General features: G+C 44.2%; 1 protein-coding gene across 17 annotated transcripts in view; it reads left to right on the top strand.

The window, feature by feature from the left end:
- Nucleotides 1-23,828, top strand: part of ppfia1 (PTPRF interacting protein alpha 1) — a 38,390-nt gene that overhangs the window by 3,860 nt on the left and 10,702 nt on the right. For 12 of the 17 annotated variants that reach the window (XM_079157816.1, XM_079157815.1, XM_079157813.1 and 9 more), the window contains exons 3-20: nucleotides 9,094-9,195; nucleotides 9,756-9,920; nucleotides 10,184-10,258; nucleotides 11,620-11,721; nucleotides 12,156-12,389; nucleotides 13,331-13,477; nucleotides 14,194-14,328; nucleotides 15,268-15,309; nucleotides 16,709-16,792; nucleotides 16,893-17,024; nucleotides 17,184-17,246; nucleotides 17,461-17,540; nucleotides 17,635-17,785; nucleotides 18,875-19,098; nucleotides 19,647-19,878; nucleotides 22,745-22,869; nucleotides 22,961-23,133; nucleotides 23,241-23,334. In XM_079157816.1, the coding sequence (XP_079013942.1) occupies nucleotides 9,094-9,195; nucleotides 9,756-9,920; nucleotides 10,184-10,258; nucleotides 11,620-11,721; nucleotides 12,156-12,389; nucleotides 13,331-13,477; nucleotides 14,194-14,328; nucleotides 15,268-15,309; nucleotides 16,709-16,792; nucleotides 16,893-17,024; nucleotides 17,184-17,246; nucleotides 17,461-17,540; nucleotides 17,635-17,785; nucleotides 18,875-19,098; nucleotides 19,647-19,878; nucleotides 22,745-22,869; nucleotides 22,961-23,133; nucleotides 23,241-23,334 (2,360 nt within the window). The remainder of the gene's footprint in view (nucleotides 1-9,093; nucleotides 9,196-9,755; nucleotides 9,921-10,183; nucleotides 10,259-11,619; nucleotides 11,722-12,155; nucleotides 12,390-13,330; nucleotides 13,478-14,193; nucleotides 14,329-15,267; nucleotides 15,310-16,708; nucleotides 16,793-16,892; nucleotides 17,025-17,183; nucleotides 17,247-17,460; nucleotides 17,541-17,634; nucleotides 17,786-18,874; nucleotides 19,099-19,646; nucleotides 19,879-22,744; nucleotides 22,870-22,960; nucleotides 23,134-23,240; nucleotides 23,335-23,828) is intronic. The other 5 variants (XM_079157819.1, XM_079157818.1, XM_079157814.1 and 2 more) reach the window with 1 other exon arrangement.

The raw sequence follows: 23,828 nt of genomic DNA, 5'->3' as shown, positions 1-23,828 counted from the left end.
AGGAACCACTGCGTATAGAACACAGATTACACAATGCTCTAACTCAGGGGTCTCAAACTCATCTTCCCTCTGGGCCACATCAGCATCACGGTCGCCCTCAAAGGGCCGGTTGTTTATTCAAGTGTTAAAATATTGTACATGCAGTTATATAAATGTAAACTTATATTTAAGCACATTTCTGTTATTATAACTTAAATCCTTTTAATTTAGGGTTAAAAAACTCACATTACTCTATCAAACTATTAAAGAAAATAGCAAAGACAAATATCAAACACACGTTATTACAATAACTTTGTTCAAAGCTTTAAATCCTTTTCAAGGGTGCGTTTGCACAACCCCACGTGAAGTATTTCATGTGTTGTAAAGCCACGTTTAAAGTCGTCTTCAATGTACTCACAATACATTTACAAGTGTAGGGTAACCAGCCAAAGAGCTGCTTCTATGACTGTTTAAGTGTCTCATAATTATGACTTTCTATCTCATCATTTTGACTATGGGGATATTGTTGTTATCAACTTTGCTTTTGTTTTGCTGGCGGATTCGCGGGCCACATACAATGACGTGGCGGAGCCGGATTCGGCTCTAACTGATCTCGGATCACATTTCCTGGAAAGAACTGATGTTTAACACACTTGTGGAACGCAGAGGCCTTTTCTTCTGTGTTGTACAGCCAGGAAAACGTCATCCAAAGTGAAAACATTCAGTCTCTGATCCATTCAGTTGACACTTGATGTAGTGCAGCATAAATAAATGGAGCTAAACGTGTAAAAGAAACAGCAGCTGTTGTGTTTATGGATGTTTAACTTAAACCATCTTTACATGCTATGTAAAATACGAGGCTGTCATTATCCATTATTTCCCAAATATTCAGACACACAACACGTAGGTTGCCATTGAGTTCTGCTGGGATGACGTAGACCAAACAGGAAGTTAGCATCACTGGTTCCCTCCACAAAAAGCCAGCTGGACTCTTTTATTGGATTTTGGATTATTGTAGAAAATAATCTCTGTGTCAAACGCAAGTTACATTTTTTGTTCATCAAGATAATCTTCACTAATGAACTCCACCTTTATGATGTTTGAAGTGTAAAGTAAGAAGCTAAAGGAGGACGTTTAGTCGTCTCATTTACACTCTTTAAGATCCACCAGAGGGGCGTTCACTGACCCGTTTTATAATCAGACAACTAAACTAAAGGATCCCGCTCTTTTTAAGGGTTTAATACTCATGCCTGCAGAACACTATTGGTTTATTATTGACCTCTATAATAGATCGACATTTTTGATCCTTTAAAAAAACTTTAAAAAATCAACAACAAACATATTATTTAGAGGATCTGATCTCCAGTCAGTCGAGTCATTTACTGAACCGGTCAAATCAATGAATGTACAGACGATGAATCAATGATTTATCCAGGCCGACAAGCTAAATACAGGCTGTAATCCTGTAGACAGACGGCCACATGTTGTCTTTTATTGTATTGCTTTAAACTTTGAGGGATAACATTTGCCACATTTTGGATGAGCTATAGTTCTAATCACAACATGCGTTGTCTAAAGACCTTTTTTCGACTCAAATTGCCTAAAGCGATTCCTGTTTTCATCAGGATTTGAAATGTCGCTCTTGAAGGCAGCATAATAGGTAATCAGTCACCATGAATCTACTTCAGTCTGTGTCTGTTCGTGTACGTGCACGTTGCTGCTGTGCTTTGCCAAGCCTCCTGGGATTCATATCTGGAAGGCAAGAAAATCCAGCTGTAAATACATGAGAAGCTCTTAATATGCTGTAATCTGGTGTTAATACTCTGAGCAACATGGTTTTGTTTTCAGTGCAGTTTTGCCTGCAAATTTCCAATCAAACTCTTCCAATTCATTAATTACAATGTGACAGAATTTCGATTTAAGCATACGTGATTGATTTCAGTTCAGCCTTACTAAAAGCTTTTACAAAATGTTGCGTCAAAATGGAAATGTTGAATCTTTTTGGCTGTTTGTTGTTGGGCTAGCTGTAGCTTTAGCTCTGACAACGTGCCCTCTTGTTTACATCCCTTAATGAACACATCCACATGTAAAACTTGATTGGTTCTTGGCCAGGGACTCTCGATTTGTACGGTAGATTGAATGGCGGTGGTAGTTTCAACCGCACATATAATTGGAGAATGTATAAACCAAAGGGGAAGTTAAAACACAAAGCCCGATGACGGCATTGAGATACATTCATAGTAATCTGAAGAGGAATGACATTGAACTGTTGTGTTGGAGAGAGTCTAGGCAGGTGAAGAGGAGGTGCAATGTTCTCCCTTGTTCCCTCCCTCCTGGTGAGAGTACCCTTCCACTGGAATGCACAAACATTCCAGGGCAGCTTGCTCACACGTCAACGGCTTCTTCAAACTTCACTAAGCGGCGCTCGTTTGTTTTCTGTCTTTGTCGTACTGTATGTGTTCTACGTGCGACTCTCCCAGCGGCCCATTGTGTGGATAACGCATTGACACGAGTTTGAATGTGTGCACGGAGAGTTTTATTTCGGGCCCACATGTTGCGGCGAATTCAATTTCTGTGTCAGCCACAGCTTTTAATAGCTTTACTGTGTGTGTGTGTGTGTGTGTGTGTGTGTGTGTGTGTGTGTGTGTGTGTGTGTGTGTGTGTGTGTGTGTGTGTGTGTGTGTGTGTGTGTGTGTGTGTGTGTGTGTGTGTGGGTCAGTGACTTTCCAGCTGTTTTCTACCACTGCTGTGTAGATTGTTGAGGCAGTAACAACAGAAAGAGTTTGTAGTTGTCGGCTTCATTCATATGTTTTCCACACATTTTTCTGTCTAAACTGGTAAACGTATTTACACGTACTTATCGACACTCAAGGAAACCACTTGTCCTCTTAAGGAAAGGTGCCAATCAAAACTGCAACCAGATGACGTCATCAAACAAAAGGTCCCTTTTTGTCAGTTAATTTCAAATTCATTGCGAGTGAGTTAAAGGAACCCGAGCTTTGTCCTGTTGAGGACTTTTGCACATGGTGCCGGTGATGTTGTTGGTTTTCGTTAATGGGATGTCTAGTGAGGACTATTGTCTTTGGGTGACCCTTCGCTAAGTCCCGCCCCTCGACCACAGATTGGCTAATCACAGCGTTCGACAGCTACCCATCTCTGCTCCATAGACTTTCATCGATAACTAGTGTTAGCATGTCTATGCTAACGCTAGCTACTGAAGGTATACTTAAATGTATTTCAATGGTTGTAACACTGTTGTTTCATTGTCTTCTGTCTGGATCTCCAGGTGATGTGGTGGGTCACGTTCACCCTGTAGCTTCTGCCTTCATCTTAAACTCGGTTTATACGACTTCAACACACAAGTTTAGGAAAGTTACCTGGATGTGATTTACTCTCTTCTGTCTCCGTGAGAACCACAGTACAGTATACACTAATCCCTCAGGATTGCGTTTGCTTGAATGTATTTGATTGGTCAACACAGTGCTTAGTCCGCAAATCTTTTTTCATTTTAAATGGAAGTCAAGATGGGAAGTACTTCAGTCCTCGAGCTTCAGTGTTGAATTTGTTTCACGAGGAGAACTTGACCTTGTAACTGGCTTTAACTAGTGTATGCAGAAAAGAAGTATAAAATAAAGGTAGTCAGTCACTCAGTATTGGGTCAAGCGTAACTTGTTAGCTTGTGATATTTTATTTTGAAGCAGCCAATCGACCCGCACTGACCAGATTCTACATTCTGCTCGTTGGCACAAAGGCATGAATTCAGAGACGGAGAGACAGAGATGAGACTTGTTCCTCACAGTGACGTGAAGGCGACACACGAGTGTTCAAAATGTGATCTGAACTGGTAAACTAAAAGGAAACAAAACACGAGACGAAGGAGTGAAGGCCGTGCTCCTCTACAAACTCTACAAACTGTCCTTCAGTCTGCACAGGACTCTTTGTGTGAAGCATGACCTTGTGTTTGAGGAGCTGATAAAGAAAAGTGGTCACTATGTCCGGAGCTTCTTGCAGTTTCTTTGCATACCGTCACCACTTGATGCATCTAGACCAGTAAACGGTCTTAAGGCCTGTTCCCACATAGCATCTTCTTTCACATTGTTACCAATGAGAGCGAATCTGTCTCTGAACTTTTCAGAAAAGTGCCGGTGATGATAGAGGAGAGGCTTGTTTTGGCCGAGTCTGCCTATCCTGAACTTCATGTGTCAGACAGACACTTTCATGCTGGTGGAGCATCTTTTATCACCTTTAAACATCGTCCACCTTGTGTTACGGCTGATAGGTTAGCTGATCCAAACACAGTTTGAGGTGAAGTGTCCTCCGGTTGGTGCTCATGGTGAAACTCTTAATATGTCAACAAGACATACAACAAAGGATTTTGAACTTGGCTTTTATCCAATATTCAGATCTCTGTTCTGGAAATGTATGCAAATTAGCACATATATAATTGGATCATATTTAAACATAACATTTCAGAAAACTTTTAATTTAAAAAAATGCTCGTCTAAATGTCAGTAATGAACTGGTGAAGTTTTAATGGTGATCATATCGTCTTTCCTTAAACATGACGTCTAATGAACGACCACATAGTGACACAATAACCTAAACGAGCCGGCGATGACGTCGTCTTCTAACTGAAAGGAGGAGGCGCTATCTCCTCTCGGTCTGTGTGTGTGTGTTTTGGGCAGCGCTGAATAGCAGCCATTGTGGAGTCTAAATGAGTTTTAGCCGGTGCGTCGTCCTCCAGGAGAACAGATCCGGAGTCAGATTTCAGCACGCGCCATAAGCTCTTAAGAGCGGCTCAAGTCATTATGGAGGAGGGAGGCCTGCTGGTTCCCTCCTCGCCTCCAAATACAGCCCGAAAAAAAGAGCTTATTCATCAGTATTTAAGAATCCGTGACACGCACCGGTACTTTCCGTACTAAAACATGCAGCAGCACAACGATAGGGACGATGGACACCATGCACCGCAGAATTAGACGAAGCTTCCTGCAGCATGCGGTCATTTTAAGTTTGTTTTACATTCGTATTGTGGACATAACAGAGGAGCCTCACTGTTTCCTTGTCTCCTTCCCTTTTTGCAGCGTTGCTAGAGCTGCAAGTCTGTAGTTTTTATGACTGATCTGCCTACAAATACAACAGCTTTATACCATGTTAGCAAATGTTACATCCTTCTCCGTGCATGTACCAGAATTCAAGAGCACCAACTCTACTTCCTGTAGTTTTTAGGATCTTACACTCCATTTAGTCCCCCCTTAATACACTACACAGTGTGTACATAACATTGGCTCCTTACTACTCTAACGTTACTATTATTACTGGTTAATGTCATTACTAATAAGTAAGAGTCCAGCAGAATATCTGCTTTCTGTGGTAGAAACTAGTTTAATAAAGGACAGCAGCCTGTGTCACTATATGCTATGTTATAATGTACGCAAGCTGCATTCAGAAGACGAAAGAAATGCGTGTTATGCTGAAACATTACACATATTTAGGGCTCATTCTTCATATTTCTTAATCATGTGATGTCACAGAAATAACTCTCTTTCTTGGTGCTCAAATATTCTTCGCCGGGCGGCCGAGTGCCAAAAACCGACAGTGCAGCTATCCCTGGAAAGCTTCAGTGTGTCCCTCCGTGTTTTGGTACGCTGTACCTTTAATAGGTTGGCACATATATCCGTGTACCCCCCCACCTCTCTAATCCCCCCCCTCCACCCCCCCCAGGCTTACAGCTCAGTCCGAACCAGTTCATCTCCGCTCACTGGACCAGACAGGAGCTGCAGGCTTTAATGCCCTCGACTGCATTCGCATGTAAACAAGCTTATGACTCGACTGTGTTCAATCTACATATTTCAATGCTATGCATTTATTTGGGGATTAAACTATTGAATGTATTGAACAAATTAACACTTGAAGATTTAAAGCTTGATGTCTTTACCCTGAACCCTCTGAACCTAAAGCCCGTCACATGTTCCTCTCCGTGGTCTTGATTTTCACTGCAATAAATAGATAAATAGATAGATAGATAGATAGATAGATAGATAGATAGATAGATACTTTATTACTTTATTAATCCTGCAAGGGGGACGAGTTCTGTTCAGTTAAATAAATCCTGCTGCTCTATAGAAACACAACCATCATGACTAGAAGTCTTTAGTGCAGAATAACAGTTATGATGAAAACAATGTAATCTATATATTCAACCAAATCCACGTGTCCACAAGTGTTCCCAATGTTGAGAAAAACAATGGAGGCTCTACGTGTTCTACATATTGAACTATTCACATGATTCCAGCCTCTCCTCTCCTCTTTCCTCTCTCCTCTCCTCCTCCCTCCTCTCTCCTCCTCTCTCCTCCTCTCTCCTCTTTCCTCTCTCCTCCCCTCTCCTCCTCTCTCCTCTTTCCTCTCTCCTCCCCTCTCCTCCTCTCTCCTCTCCTCCTCTCTCCTCTCTCCTCCCCTCTCCTCTCTCCTCTCCTCCTCTCTCCTCTCTCCTCTCCTCTCTGTGTTCACTTCCTGAACTTCAGTCAGAGTTTCTCCTCTCTTGTTGTCACATGACTGTTGGTCTCAGATGAATCAACCATGACTTCATAGTTTCACAGTTTAATGTTTTTGCACAATCTGGTTAAAGTGAACTCTTTATTAGAGGAGACATTTATAATGAGAACATGTAGAATAAAATGTTTATGATGAAATATCACATTTTTAATCTTAGTCTCGGTTTACTTTCTCTAATTGAAAGCGTCCCACAAACGATGTGTTCAAGGACCGTCGGAGCAATGAGAATCTGACGATAATGGCAGTTTTCACAGCTTCTGGCTGATGAACGATATGGTTTTGGCGATTGTTTAAAGAAAACATGCTTTTCCGTCCCACCGGAGATATATATATATATATATATATATATATATATATATAGTAATTTTCAATCTCCTGAAAAGAAGAGTATGTGGCTCGTATTATAGTGCTTTCTTTGTGTAGTGGGAGGTTTTCATAGTTCAGTCTGGGTCACATTTCAAGGTCATTTTTTTTAACCGTGCAGCTCACCAACAAAGGTCCAAGTTTTCTCTTTTTCTGCTTCCTTTTTTATTCTTATTTGTATTAACTGGGGACAGTGCACATTAATCAACATTTTAGTTTCCACCTCAATATAAATGTCATTTTGGTCGGGCAGGTTATTACAATTTAGTGGCCTAATATTATCAGTACAATTCAACAGCACAATACTATACAGTCCAATAAAATACGTAAATACATTACAAAAGTAGCAGATATGTAAAAACAAATCTATCTTATCCTTGTCTGAAGTAACAAGTAGCACACACACTCCCATTTGTTTCCACTCAATATGATATTTTGTGTACATCATGAGTGAAGTGGAAAGTACAGGTTCATAAATGGTGAAATCTTAAGGTTGCTGTACAACTCGACCTCAGCGTCTGCTCTGGAATGTAGGAAGTAAGCTACTCTGTAATTACCCCCCCTGGGCCCGCCTCTCCTGGCCTCTCATTGGCTAGCGAGAGAGTGGAGGCCTCCGTTCTAGCCAATGGCAAACTCCCACTTACTTTTTTTTTTAGTGAAGCGAAATCTGTGCCAGTCACTGGAAAGGCTCCGAGGCGAGAGAATGGTTTTGGTGGTGACTGAAAAGAACGATCAGTTCCAGCAACCCCCATCCCCTACACACACACACACACACACACACACACACACACACACACACACACACACACACACACACACACACACACACACACACACACTCTCTTTCTCTCTCTGAAACACAGTGAGAAGGCCTCGCCACTCACCGGGTGCCTGCGCTGGTTTTTGCAGGGCAAAAAATCAGGATGGCACATTCTTTAGGTCCAACCATGCATGTAATCTGTAAAAGCAAGTGTGTGTGTGTGTGTGTGTGTGTGTGTGTGTGTGTGTGTGTGTGTGTGTGTGTGTGTGTGTGTGTGTGTGTGAGTGTGAGTGTGTGAGTGAGCAGTCTTGTTCTAATGGACCTCACATCTTTCTCAGGTTCTCCTCACAGTGACAGGATGTTGTATCGTCATATTTCTCACGTACTTTGAGGTGTTTCACCACCTTCCTTTTATCTTCTTCCTTTTTAACATCGAACCATGTTGCTGAATGTTTCCCACTGTATGAGATATGGATATTGTTGTCCTCACGACCAAGTTGTGGAAGTCCCAGATATCCCATGAATCTTAACTGCTGTTGTGTGTCTTGAGTTCCTAACATCTGGAGGAGCTCGGTTACTTTCACCGACCTGTATTCACTTGTGTCGAGCGAGACACACGTCGGCTGGTTTACTACAGCTGTATGGACCCAAAATAAGTAATTAAGCTGTGATTTAATTGCAATAAATGGATAAAAATGATGCCGAAACAACGACATAATGACAGATTTGTAAAAAGCCTGAATGGATGCTCCGTTAGTTCTCTCCACAAGACAATAAGCAAATAACTTTTAAAATAGTTTTCTGAATGGAGTTTGCATCGATCTGTGCTAGGCTACGCTAACATTGTCGCTGCTCCATCAACTCTCAACATAACGCCATATAGACGTATATACGGCAGCGTAGTGTTCATTGTTTGTACCGTAGAGTTTGGTCCGGTCTCCACTATGAGGTGTCGTAGAGCTCTGAGTTTATCAGTCTGATACTAACATGCCATGTTAAACTTTAATACAGCAATTCTTCCAGGAGTGTCGCTATAGATACCCTGTTCATAATGCAAATATATAAATCTTTGATCAATTGGTCATAGGCTTAGTCACCATTGTGTTACCTCCTTCAGCGATAGATGACGACTCAACAGACAGTTAATTAAGATCACCACGTTAAGGTCTGCATTAGTACCTCTCTGCTGAAGGATTGAAGCTGCTCTCAGGCAGACAGCGGTTGTCCTCTTGCTTCTGATGTAAACGTGACCTCAGCTGTGTGATCGAGACCTCCACAGAAACCACACAGACGGCAGTGATGACGCAGCTCCCTTTGACTGCTATCCGTCTTTATGAAGACATGTCCATGAAGAAATAACTCCCTGCCTCCACGTCATGAGAAAACACAACTGTAGCTCAGTAAGTAACCGGTTACACGTTACTGTGTTTCTCTTCTAGGAGTTTGCGGCGCTAACAAAGGAGGTGAACGTGTGCCGGGAGCATCTTCTGGAGAAGGAGGAGGAGATCGCAGAGCTGAAGGCGGAGAGAAACAACACACGGGTGAGTACGATATGCTGGTACACACACACACACACACACACACACAGGCTATCCACCGTGCACTCTCTACTTTCTGTTTTGGGTAGAGGTGGTTGTCACAACACGGCTTGACAAATCGGTTTCTATCCTATAATCCAAACCTTTGTCACAGCGTTGTGGGCGTTGCACATTGCTCAATCGTGGAAATATTTCAACCACTGACAATAAACTTCATCACAGACGTCTGTTTGTGCTGAGTAGGAGCCGTTTACTCCTCCACACTCTAATATCAGAAACATGTACATAATTAAACGGTAAATTCATAATTTGAAGATATTAAATGTTGGACTCTCAAATGTTGAAGCATCATCGCACCGAAAACATGAGCTTACCTTTAAGAAAAGCCCCTTTTTAAGTGCTTAAAAAGTTTAGTTCATCAAGTCGTTATGATTAAATTTCCTGGAATCAGGAATCTCTCCTTCAGTGATTTATGGAAGTAGAAACGGTTTCTAGATGCTCCGTACGGGAGCACGTGAGCGATGTGGTTTCTCACCTGTTAACGTGGTCTTTTCGCGGTCCAGCTGCTGTTGGAGCACCTGGAGTGTCTGGTGTCTCGTCACGAGCGCAGTCTGAGGATGACGGTGGTGAAGAGACAGGCTCAGTCTCCAGCGGGCGTCTCCAGTGAAGTGGAGGTCCTCAAAGCCCTCAAGTCACTGTTCGAACACCACAAAGCCCTCGACGAGAAGGTGTGTGTGTGTGTGTGTGTGTGTGTGTGTGTGTGTGTGTGTGTGTGTGTGTGTGTGTGTGTGTGTGTGTGTGTGTGTGTGTGTGTGTGTGTGTGTGTGTGTGTGTGTGTGTGTTTGTGTGTGTGTGTGTGACAGACGGCGAGAGAGAGAGACAGAGAGAGAGAGAGAGAACAGAGAGACAGTGTGTGCACATGTTAACATGTACATGTTTGATAAACAAAGCAATAGGAGACATAACGATGTGTGTGTCACCTGTGTTGCAGGTGAGAGAGCGACTACGCGTGGCCTTGGAAAGATGCAGCGCGTTGGAGGAGCAGCTCACCATGTCACACAAAGAAGTAAGAACAATAACTGAAGAGAGTTAATGAAAAATAACCACTTCACTCAAATCCAATAGCAATACAACGTACGAAATATCCATAAAATGGTGCATTCACGTGACGTAGGAATGTTTGCTGGAACGACTTGACAGCCTGAAGTTACCCGACTCAAACCCTTTAAGATGACGACATCCTCGTTATTCTCCACGTTTGTCCTCGTGAGTGAAACATTTAGGTTTACATTTACCAAACTGAACATTCCAAATTCACCTACAGAATACAGAAACTAGACAGATGCTTCCCTCTGTTGTTGAACTACGGGCATTATGTTACTCGTGCTTTATTGCGGGTTGTTCTGCACAGTACGACCCAGTTGTCCTGTTCCTTTAATTCTTTTTTGAGTGTTTTTTTTAGGTAGATTTTATGTTTAAAACAGGAAGTGAAATGTAGCAAAGTCGCTGATTTAAAGAGGTTTATTCAGGTCGTTGATCTTCACAGAACTCTAAAGAGAAGAGCGACCATGTTGTGACCGTAACCGATCGCAGACTTGCTGTAGGAACGAATGACGTGGTCCTTTTTTAGATTTATCTGTGCCGACACAAACTGAACGGAGACGGTTTGACGGATCAAAGTGTCTTTATTTCTTTATGTTAAACTAGATTGAGAGACTTTGAGACACCAGGAGAATGTGACCAACAGATCAACGTCGCTTCGCTCCTCGTTGACCCGTTTAAAGACATCGCTCCTGCACTGGATTCCTATTTACACATTTGAGTGTTCACACTGAATTCTAGAGAGAACTCTTCCACACACACACACACACACACACATGTGCACACACACACACACACATACACGTGTGCACATGAATGCAAAGAGGTATTTAGTCCACTGTGTATTGAATGGGATTAAGATTGACAAAAGAGCCAGAGGATCTTTTGGAAGTGTCCTAGATTTCCTCTCTGCTTTATGCTGCAGTCATCTTTTGTTCCTGGGACCACACACACACACACACACACGCATAAAATATACCACTTGCCAATCTACTTTTATTAGAAACCTTACTTCCTAAGGCAAGGCAGCTTTGTGCAGTTTTTTTTCCTCCCGTTTGGCCATTTGGCATCGACTGTATCTGTCTCTGCAGCGTTTTCATGGGAGTTTGCAACCAGAATAGTTGTGGTTTGAACTCAAGGCTCTGGACACACACACACACACACACACACACACACGCGCGCACACACTACTTGCTTTAGTGAAATGGAAAAAGAAAACCTCCCGGATGATAAGAGGAATCCGACTCCTTCGGTGCTGCTGGTTCAGTGGTTAACCGGCTACTTGTTGAGGTGGTTTTGGTGTTAACGAGCCGCTGTTCTCTCTAGTTGTCTTACCTCAGGGAGCAGAGCGGCATGAAGAGAGGGCTGGCAGACGGAACCAGTGAGGTCAACCACAACTCTGAAAACACACCGAGCACCAACGGCAAGGTGAGAGAGAGAGAGAGTGTGAGAACCAGAACCAGAACCAGAACCAGGACTGAGAGGAGCAGACTGTCAGACCCTGCTGCAGTAAAATGAGAGGTTTTCTGAAGGGACTCTGGTGCTGAAAGTTCCTTGTAGTAACTTTAAAGAACAGGAAATCACAAATATCAGTCTCAATTGTTAAAACAAATCCCCCGAATCCCAAAATGCTCAGTTGATTGAGGTGTTTTCTATTATGAAGAATCTTCTTTCAAAGCTTAGTTTCCTGATTTCTTCCATTTCCCTTCCAGATGTTTAAAGAAGGTCAATCGGTTCATTCATCATGAGCTGATGAATGGAATCAGTCCTCCGTGTGTGTGTGTGTGTGTGTGTGTGTGTGTGTGTGTGTGTGTGTCCTGTTCATCCTTTGTGCTAACACGGTTACGTTAACTCTCCCACAGCGGTCGTCGGACGGCTCTCTGAGTCAGGAGGAGGAGTTGGGTCTGGGCTTCGTGAAGGTCAGCGAGCTCCAGGACGTGGTGGACCGTCAGACGTCCGATCTGGGCCAGATGAAGGAGCGCATGGCCGCTATGGTTTCACGCATCAACGAGCTGGAGGAGGACCTGGACACGGCCCGAAAGGACGTCATCAAGTCCGAAGACATGAACACGCGGCTCCAGAGAGACCTGAGAGAGGTAAGGAGGGCTGCATGGAGTGTGAGCTCCTCTTTGTGATAAAGTGCTCGACCCTCATTGGTTTACAAGACACCAAAACAACAGTTGCATTGTCAAACACCATTCCAAAACTACAGACTCGGTCTTAAACTAAATATTCTGCCTTTTATCTCAAACTTGGCAAATAAAATCTGCATCCGGGCAAAATAAACAACATATATGGAGATGATTTTACTGAAAAGTTCAGCTCTCATGACCTTCTAGACAGGACCGTAAAACAGACAAAGATGAACCTCATTCTCAATTTCACCTAGCTCACACAACAACAAACAAACATACATGCATACATGCATACATACATGCATGCATGCTACATGCATGCATACATGCATACATACATGCATACATACATACATGCATACATGCATGCATACATGCATACATGCATGTATGCATACATGCATGTATGCATACATGCATACATGCATGCATACATGCATACATACATACATGCATACATACATACATACATACATACATACATACATACATGCATACATACATGCATACATACATGCATACATACATACATGCATACATGCATGCATGCATGCATACATGCATACATACTTACATGCATACATACATGCATACATACATACATACATACATACATACATACATACATACATACATACATACATACATGCATGCATACATACATACATACATACATACATATATATTTATATACACACACGTATATGTCTGACTCACTGATGATAACAGGGACTGAGTCCGTGTCATTGATTAATACCTGTGGTGGAAGAAGACCTCTTGCATATAAACACCACAGTCAAAGTTCTGCATTCAAACTCTTCCTTCAGTAAAAGTATGTAAGTATATAATCAAGTGAATGTACTTGAAGTATAAACCTGAAGACCAGATGTTTGTGTGTTCAGTCGATGGCTCAGAAGGAGGACATGGAGGAGCGGATCACCACGCTGGAGAAGCGCTACCTGGCCGCTCAGCGGGAGGCCACCTCGGTCCACGACCTCAACGACAAGCTGGAGAACGAAGTGGCCAACAAGGACTCACTCTACAGACAGGTGGGTCCATGATACTGGACTACAAGCTGTAATGATGGGTCACAGGTCATGAAAGCCTGCAGCATACCTAAAGATTTCAGTCCTGGTTGGGAGAGAGGAGAGGAGAGGAGAGGAGAGGCTGGAAACATGCTAATATTTTAATATACGTTCCACATTTTTGCATCAATTAATATCTGTAATCTCATCACAGCCACAAAACATCCTCGCATTGTAATGTGACTGAGTTGACGAGGCGTGTGGTGATTTCTGGGTGTTTGAGTCTCAGACAGGAATCTCCTGCAGTTTGTTCTTTGGCTGATGACTTCCTGCTGTATTCACAGCTGAATAAGAAGCCTCACAGACTCTTTATGTACTCACTGAGATGGAGACGTCTCTCTCCTCTTTTCTTCTGGCTTTTTATCCATCTTTGTGTCCTTATGAATGCTCACTTCCTGACCTCACCCATCCCTCACCCATCCCTTCTCCCTCTCTCTCTCTCTCTCCCTCTCCCTCTCTCTCTCTCTCTCTCTCTCTCTGTCTCTCTCTCTCTCTCTCTCGCTGTCTCTCTCTGTCTCTCTCTCTCTCTCTTTGTGTCTCGCTGTCTCTCTCTCTGTCTCTGTCTCTCTGTCTCTCTCTCTCCGTCTCCCTCGAAAATCCAGAGTCCAGGAAGTAGCACGGCGTCTTGGACGCGCTCGCTAACGACGGTTAACTTTGTGTTGTTGCTTCTTCTCTTGTAGACGGAGGACAGAAACCGGCAGCTCCAGGAGAAGCTGGAGCTGGCGGAGCAGAAGCTGCAGCAGACCATCCGCAAGGCGGAGACTCTGCCGGAGGTGGAGGCAGAGCTGGCTCAGAGGGTGGCCGCCCTCACCAAGGTACCAGCACCTCTCAACCGTTACTTCATTTTAAACTATGAAATACTTTATCAAAAAGAGACCTCTGAAAAGTCCCACACCTTTGTTAGAATCCTCCCTTGACACGTCTCCTGGAAATGAGAATGAATTAACAAGATTATTTTTACTTTGACATCTCAGCAACCAGGAGCTGCCGAGGAAGCCTTTTGTTTACGTTGCTATTTTTAGAGATTTTATGTTTTTATCCATTTATAGTTTGAGTCTTTGTCTCGCATGCTGCTGCTGAACGACTTCGCTCCTTATTTGTAATAGAAGAGGCTCACAGTACATCTCTGAAATCCAACAATCATTCTTATTGTCATCTTGAGTGTTTTAGTTTCAGAGTTCGTCAGGAAGCAGCCGCCTCCTTTCACATGTTTTAAATCACGTACTCTCTGTCCCTGCTGCAGTTCCTTTCTTTATGGATTTAATTAGACACTTATTTGTCCCTTTGCACATGCAAACGCATAACAATCCAAACTATTGTTCCCTCATGTCAAAACTTTACATTTTATTATGTAAAATACGTCCAAACTATCCCTTTAAGTCACATCGTTGTTCTATAGAGACAGTCAGACGTCTCTTGGTATGTTTAATTTCAACGTAGATCCTCCGTTCTTTTCTCCACCCTCTCATTACTCCATCAGTCGCTCGGTCCGTCTTCTGAAGTCTAACGTGACATCCCTCATTGTATTGTTCCTCCTCTGACACAATACGTCATCTGTTTGTCTGCATGTTTTTATCATCAATCTCAGAAACGAACCGTCATTAAGTTCTTGTTCCACTGTTGAAACCGGCAGCTTTCTGTCCATTTCTCTCACTCCATTTAAATCAGTGAATGTACATTAAACTGTTTTCTCCTCTTTGTCCTTTCTTTCTGTCTTCATGGCGTCCTTGCCGCCTCCTTGTCAAACCTTTTAGTGCGTTCCATGTGGCTCTAAAGGCGCTAAGACTCAGAAGAAGGTAGACCAGCTCCCCTCACAGACCTAGACCTCCTGGATAGCGGAGCCCCTTTCTTCTCTTACTGAACTTCACCAGGCCAACACAAACAAACTACTCGCATGTCCAGAACCACAGAAGAAACAAATGTTCCTTCAGATAGTGCTAATGCTAGTATAGCTCCAGTTCCAGTTCCTCCGTTACACGAGTGCCTGGTGAAGTGCAGTGACAATCTATCAGAAAGCTTTGTGCTTCATGTGCTGGTGAGCTGTGTCGATCGCTGCGTCATGCTGGAACCTTTTTTCTTCTCAAACAACAAGCTCCTCCTAATGTTTGCTGTCTAACACAAACAGGAAGTGGACGCTGGTTTGCTCAAGGACTTGAGGAGAAACTGGTCCAATAGAGCGATACCTGTTTGTTACTGGTCATAGTTTCCAACATAGCCTAATTTTAAGTTCAGCTCTTAAGGTAGCACATGTAGAAGTTTGCTTCCCAGGCTGTCGATGTTGGTGCCCCCCCCCCCCCCCTCCTCCTTCAGAAGGACTTGACCTTGACTTAAACCTCAAACGGGGCCAACTTTTGGCCTTCTTTCTACTCAGCGAGTCAGAAATGTGTTCTTTCAAAAATTTCAAAAATTCTTTCTTCTCAGCGAGGTCCTTCTCCAGGATGTAGGAGCAACCAGTTCAGATCAGAGCCTAGCACTAGAGACACTGACCACGTGTACATGCACACTTATATTCTACTAGTATTCAGAATTTAACAGTATCTTACATTTGATATGAGTCATGTCAACAGCATATTATGTTTGGATATTCTGAATTAGGTCTTATTCCATAATAAACCATGATATTTTGTTCATACAAATGACTGTTTGCCCCAATTAAGAAGAAGACAATATTCCTACTCGGCTGTTTACGTGACTGATGAAGATGAACATTCCCTTCTACATGCAGCCGTCCTAATAGTCTGTTCAAAGGTTTTGGGACTTGCTCGACACGGCCTCCCCTCTTACGTTCAACCAGCTTCTTGAAAAGGTTGGCGTTGTGATATTTGAGCGTAGGTGCGTATCAAAAACGTTTAAAATAGGGCGCGTTTCTCTTCTTCTTTCGGGGCAGTCTCTCTGCTCCACCCTCGCAAACTATTGGCTGGTTGGACGCACACAGCTGACCGTAAACGGGCAAGAAAACCCCCAAAATGATATTCGACGCATATTATGAAATGCGCTCTAGACGTGTCTGAAGAATGCTCCTAAAACCTTATTAATATCGGCACATCAAACGCCATATCCAAACCAAACATATAGTTTATATGACTCGTATCATTGTTATATTGTGAATTATTAATGTGCATGTTAACGTAGGCGCTGAGAGGATTTATAATACTGAGACGTGAAGGTTTTTCTTTTATCGTCGTTGAATTTCAGGCAGAGGAACGACACGGCAACGTGGAGGAGAGGCTGAAGCAGCTGGAGGCTCAGCTGGAGGAGAAGAACCAGGAACTGCTCAGGGTGAGGAAGAGGAGGGAGAAACCTGCCCCCTCACTACACTGAGACGGTCTGAACGTGAACCTTTTTAAATTCATCAATCGGGTCTTTTCTGTTCGTTCAGGCGCGGCAGCGAGAAAAGATGAACGAGGAGCACAACAAGCGTCTGTCGGAGACGGTCGACAAGCTCCTCTCGGAGTCCAACGAGAGACTCCAGCTTCACCTCAAAGAGCGGATGTCTGCTCTGGAGGACAAGGTGACGGAGACACCGGTGTGGTGGTGGTGGTGGTGGTGGTGATTGACGGAGGCAGACGAGCTAAAGGACACTGCATCCTTTGCCCTGATGAATACTTATCGTCCTCGTACTACGTGGTTAGCAGCTTTAGCTTTAGCTTTTTCTTCTGCCTCTTCTCAGAATGGCCTCATCAGAGAACTGGAGCACACCAAGAAGTTGATTGAGGAGTCTCACCATGAGAAGGTGAGGGGTTGTTCAAAGTATTAGCTTAGAAAGACATTTAATTAAGAAAATAATCCACATGTCTTTATTCTTCTTGTATGTAAACAAATAGTCTTTTTTAAGCAGCAATACAAGAAGTTTAAAATCTTTAAAATACACTCTCAGCTCAACAGGGACATCCCCAATCTGTGGCTTCTTATAACGCGTCCTTATTGTTTGATGTGTCCTCCTACAGGAGCAGCTCCTGATCCAGATTGAGACCATGAGGGCAGAGAGCGAGCAGGGGAGGAGCCGGAGTAACTCCTTACTACACGGGTAAGCCCGGCGTCGAGGTGTGGAGTTCAGGGTTTCACCCTCTAGACTCGGACTCTTTTCTGATTGGTTGGTATGATTCTTTTCTTCCCCACAGACGGTCTCAGCTGGGCAGCACTCCGGATTTCAGGTACCCCGTGTCTGCTTCCTCCATGATGGACAGTAACTCGGACCACTACGGCAGCGCTCTGGTGCTGAGGCGGCCTCAGAAGGGGCGCACGGCGGCGCTCCGGGACGAGCCGTCCAAGGTGAGCTCAGTGAATTCTGAGATTTCTATTTCCTCTTCTTACGTTAAAGGGATGCAGCAGCAGCTTACAGCAGATCAGTAGGGCTGTGCCAAATGTCCGTCATCACCGTAAGAAAGAAAGAAATCCTCAATTTGAATAATTATACTTTTGAAGTCATTTAACAGACTTGTGAGCACATCTGTGGTATTTAAAGTGTTGCTTTAATGTGATTCTTTGAGGAGAATATCAGTTTTAAATCAACCCATCGATGAGCTCACTAAGACTTTCTTTGGTTGAAGATTAACGTCCTCTTAAAGATGCACTGATGACGTCACAAAACTCATATTTGGCCATAACTCAAGAATAAGATGATGAGGTGATCTCTCCTCCTCTTCCTCTCTCCTCCTCTCTCCTGTTGGTGATGACATGTTGGACCGACATGGATGTAAACTGGTTGGTGGATCCATTAAACCGTGAGGAGGTTATTCTGGTTTCTTTGTTCTAAACCTGAAATAGCGGCTTTAAAACACAATGAACCTGTAAATAGAAACCAGCGGAGCAGCATTCAAGTGTTGATTTAATGAACAAAGCTTTGAAGCTTCACACCTATTTGTCACAGCCCTACGGCTCTGTCATTTACTTCTCTTGTTAACACATTGAACCGTTTACGCAGCATAAACACGGACGAGGTAAATTCCTATTAGCTGTTTTATAACTTGAAAGGTTTTCTTGAGATCTTTCCCTCTTTGTGACGTGATTTACTGGAACATGCTCTCTTTGTGCTGTTTTCCTTCCTCCACCTGTTTCTGTCTAATGTTTGATTTCTTTCTGATGATTTTCTTCTTCTCCGTTTCTCTCTTGTTTGCTTCCACTCTGGACTTCAGCGACATGTAAGTCAGTGTGGTGGAGAAAACAGTGGAAGTTACTTGTGTGGTGCATTCATGACAAATACTCAGTTAAACCAGCTAACGTCCGCTTCCCTCTCATATCCTGCTCTCTTTCCCCGTCTCTTTCATCCTTTTTCTGCCTTCAATATCTGATTCCCTCTTGGTATCTCTACCTCCATTCCTCTCCCACTTCCCTGTTTCCCGCCTGCGTGAATGAATCCAGGTGCAGACCCTGAACGAGCAGGAGTGGGAGCGCATGCAGCAGGCCAACGTGCTGGCCAACGTGGCCCAGGCCTTCGAGAGCGACATGGACGCCTCGGACCTGGAGGACGATCGAGAGACCATGTTCAGCTCGGTGGACATGCTGTCCCCTGGTGGCCAGGCGGACGCGCAGACGCTCGCCTTAATGCTGCAGGAGCAGCTGGACGCCATCAACAATGAAATAAGGTACCGGCACACCAAAACCGCGCTTCACGTAAACGGTGTCTTTTCTATCAACATGTCTGCAGGTTGTCAAGCCCCTCGACACCAAGCTCGTTCTGTCACACGTTCCTCTCTGTGGTCTCGATCTTCACTGTAATCTAAAGTCCTGCTCCTCTATAGAAGCAGAACCTAGAAGTAGAGAGAACTAGAACATGTCTTTAGTGCAGAACAACACAGTTACAATGACATCAGTCAAAATAAATAAAACGCAATTTATTGCTTTTAGAAAAATTGGAAAACAATGGAATCTATATATACAACGTGTTAAACAAGTTCCAGCCTCTCCTCTCCTCTCCCCTCTCTGTTGCTTTTTGTGATGGAAGCGTTCGTCACACATGATGTGTTCAAGGACCGTCGGAAGGATAAAAATCTGACAACAATCAGTTTCTTACAGCTTCTGGCTGTGATATAAACGGTGTAGTTTTGGCGATTGTTTAAAGAAAACATGCTTTTTTTTGGTGGTTCAGAGGGTGAAACTTAACTACCCTGTCGTCCCTCCTCGGTCGTCACAGAATGATCCAGGAGGAGAAGGAGAACACGGCCATCCGGGCGGAGGAGATCGAGTGCCGGGTGGGCAGCGGCGAGAGCCTGGGAGGACGTTTCCGCTCCATGAGCTCCATCAACCCGTCGCTGTGTCCGGGCTCCTCGCTGGGCGGCTCTCCTCCGGGCTCCGGGCACTCCACGCCCAGGCGCGTCCCCCGCAGCCCCAACAGAGAACTGGACCGCATGGGCGTCATGACCCTGGTAAAGCTTCCGTGTGTCCCGTGCGACGGCACTGAAACAGCTCGTTTAACTTCATTCTGTGTTGGTTTCTGTCGTGACATAAGTCCAGGAAGTCGTATTTATGACGGTGTTTTATTTGTAGTTTTAAGGTTCTTCCTTGTGCGTTCATGCCGTCTCCTCTCACCGGTGTGGTTACTGTACTAACATGTGTGTATTGAGTGTGTAACCATGTGTGTGTGTGTAACTGCCCCCTCGCTCGTAGCACTATAGCTATGACCCCTCCGTCATCCAGAGCTCCCTCTCCCAGCAGACAGTCACTTACCGGCCTTATGGTGCGACTGGCTTCAGCGCCCCCCCTCACGCCTCTAGCTATGCGCCCTACTTTCAGGTAACTGCAGATCTCTCTCCACAGCCGGGTGGGTGCAGTCGGCCTCGTTCTCTTCTGATTTCTTTAAATACACACAGGACACCTTTCCCCTTTTACTGTGTGCTAAACGCATCACTTTGCTCCCAGAATAACTTGTGATTGCACATTTGACGAGGTCAAATTTTCCTTTCTATGAGCTTATTAAGCGTCTTTAAATGGCTTCAGATCACGTGTGATCAGAAAAAAAGATGATGGTTCATCACAGGATATTTAGATATATTGACAAAGAACATGTGCTCAAAGGGAGTTCCCTTTCATGACGAACACGCGCAGAACTAAAGCATTGTCTCGGTTCAGAAACGGGAGAGGAAACACCCGGTGAGCTGAGTTACCTCTGGTGCTCCGTTGCTTTTTTAAGGGTCACGTTGGTTTGATCTGCTGTTTGTCCCTCCGAGGCCTGCAGTACAGTCTGTGTACAATACAAAGACATTAGGAACACCGGTAACTGAGCAGCCTGCATTATGAAATACCTCTGTTTGCATCCAGACGTTTGAAGACGTAACAGTGGAGCTGTGGGCGGAAAGTTTAGTTCTCGTTGGTTCTTTCCCGTTGACGCCGGAGCTGCTGTTCCTCATCAGTCAGTCCTTTCAGGAATTTGTGATCTTGCGGTTGAAAGAATGAACTCGAGTCCAAGCAGAGCTGCATTGGTTCAGTGTTTGGGAGATTTACGGGGAGAAGAAAGGAGCACTGCTTTGAGTTCATGAGAAACGACCGTCGGCCTCGACATAGTGAAGATTAAAAACATGGAATATCTGTGTCCAAAGCATCAGTGAAACCAGTGGAAATGTCCTGGAATAAGAAGGAAAGGAACATTTGTGGTGATAAAATGAATTCCCTCTTCCTGTTTCCTCTTTATATCTCTCTGATCGCTTCCCTGCTCCGGCCTCAGTGCGTCACAAGAGGAGAGGAAATGACTGATTAGCTATTTTTCCTCCTGGGGGCAAAAAGAAAACGAGCATAGAAATGTGGGACGCTGATGGTTTATTTGCTCTGCTAATGCCAGGCCGGTGAGGAATGCAGGGGGGGGGGACCCTCCTCCTCCTCCTCCTCCTCCCTTTTTAGGTGCTCAGTGGAAAATATGACGAGAGCATCTTCGGCTTCATAAATCCAGGTGTCACACTTATATCACGTTACAGCAAAACTATAGCGAGCTCAGAAACAGGAGGTCTGTTTACAGCCGAATCTACTTTACAGCCGAATGTTGTCTTTTTGATTCTTCACAGTTCCTTTTGTTTGTTCACGTCCGTGTGCGTATAAACAAAGCTTTCATCAGAAGTCGCCCGCTCGCTGCTCGGATACCTCGAGTTACTCAAAGTGGTTTCCTTCGAGGCCTTGACTCCTCTTCCTCCCCTCTGATCTCCTTCATCAGCTTCAGAGCCAGGCTGCACCCGTCCCGACCTTCAGCGTGGTGCTTTTGCAGTGTCTCCTGCAGACTTCGTTTTTCAAAGAACTGCACGTCTTTGCTGCACAATTATAACTGACGATTTCTCTTGGTCTCCCTGTGTGTGTGTGTGTGCGTGTGTGCGTGTGTGTGTGTGTGCATGGCTTTGATCCGCCGCCGGTCTGTTGTGCGTCTCACTAACTGCTTTTTTTTTCTCCTCTCTCTCTTTCTTCTGCCACGCTTCAGCCTAGTGACCTGCGGAAGCACCGCAGGAAGGTAAACTAGAGAGCTGCTGTAGTGATCCTCAGTGTTCAGCTTCTTCATCTCATCCAGTGCAAACCTAGACTCCTCTCAACACTCCCTTTAACCCTTTAAATTCCATGACATTACATAATGTCAGTGTCAAAATAAAACACAAAAACTTAATTATTTTCTGTAACATTAGAAACTCTCAAATCTGGTGGAAAATAGTCAAAACTTAAATGTGAAAGCCAGGACTCTAGATTTAAATATAACAGAATTCATGATTTTATTCTGATTAACGGCTGTAGGATAAAATAATGGTGCTTTACTGGGTTTAAATGTGATATTATAGACTTATTACAGGAAGGCTGAACTCAAAAAAACAAACTGCATTAACCGCACAATTAAAGATTAAAAAGCCCCGAAGTGATGCATAAGAGTTTACATATATCTGACCTAATGATGCATCATTGGAGATGCATAGGAAGTCACCCTGACAGTATTTCAATTCTACATTTTTATTTATAATATGTCCCTAAAAAGTATAGATAACATAGAACACAGAAAACATTTTAAATCCAACATTAGGTGAAGCTGGTGAGGAGGTCGTGGGTCAGTTAGTTTCAGCCAATGAGCAACACTAAAGCTTATGTTCCTGCTATCGTGTAGTATTTACAGTCAACTACCCGGTGTCAGTATATATAGTGTGTGTGTATATAATATATACGTGTGTGCATTGACCACGGGGAGTGAAGCCGCTCGGTGCGTTCAAAATGAAGCAGCTTTCTGCTCAGCGGCTCTCTTAACATGCGTCTCTTTTTCCCGCCGTAACGCAGTCCGCTCAGGACGACAAGGCCACCATCCGGTGTGAGACGTCCCCCCCCACCACGCCGCGCTCCATGCGCCTGAACAGGGAGGCGGGGCACACCGCCAGCCACGAGGACATCAGAGACATTCGAGGGTAAGGCGCTTTATTTTATATTTATCGATATGTCTTCATGGGTTCTATTCTGCGGTTCTCCTCACTTCCCCCCCTTCTTTTGGTCCCACAGCCTGGCCGGCCTGCAGGACGGCCAGGGGAGTAACCCCAGCAGCAGTAACAGCAGCCAGGACTCCCTCAACAAAGCGGCCAAGAAGAAGAGCATCAAGTCCTCCATTGGACGCCTCTTTGGGAAGAAGGAGAAGGGCCGACCCAGCGTCCCCGGCAAGGACTCGCCCGGCCAAGGTGAGACACCAGCAGGGGTTCTGATTTCGCTACAGAACACATGTTTATGTAAATGTAGCCCCGCCCCCGTCAGATCTCAGATCAAGGTGTGTGTTTTCTATTCCCAGCTGGTACTCCTGAGGCAGAGAGCTCTCCTAAGGATGGCGTAGGGATGGGAACCCTGGGAGGCCCCGCAGAGAAGAACAGGAAGCTGCAGAAGAAGTAAGTGTTCCACAGCTTATGTAGACTGAGAATAACTATAAACATGATGTAACCTCACTCTGCAGGATGCTGTTGGTGGAACGGACCGTAGCAGATTGATTACACAGTTAAATACAGTTTTACTTCTGGTCGTTATATTAGAAATATGCGACCGGCAGATCAGCGTTGATCCGAGATGATGTCGCATTGTGAGCAACAAATCCGTGTTTAAATGTAGCAGGAGAGCTTTTTAACGTTAGCAGCGTCGGAGCTAACGGCTAACGCACGGAGGTTCACTTCAGTGACGACATGATGCCTTCAGGCTCTGCTCGGTGAACATGAGTACTGGCTGAAGGTACATCATAACGTTATCATGATGTGTTCACATGTAGTCTGTAAAATAAATCCAGTAGTTTGAAGGAGATGTTTTAATATGAATATAAAACTGATATTAGAGATGAATTATGGGCTGTTTGACTTCTAACACGAGCTCTAAACACATTATTATACTTTAT

Source organism: Pholis gunnellus (assembly GCF_910591455.1).
Source record: "Pholis gunnellus genome assembly, chromosome: 1".
Lineage (NCBI taxonomy): Eukaryota > Metazoa > Chordata > Actinopteri > Perciformes > Pholidae > Pholis > Pholis gunnellus.
This window is presented reverse-complemented; position numbering and strand designations above follow the sequence as displayed.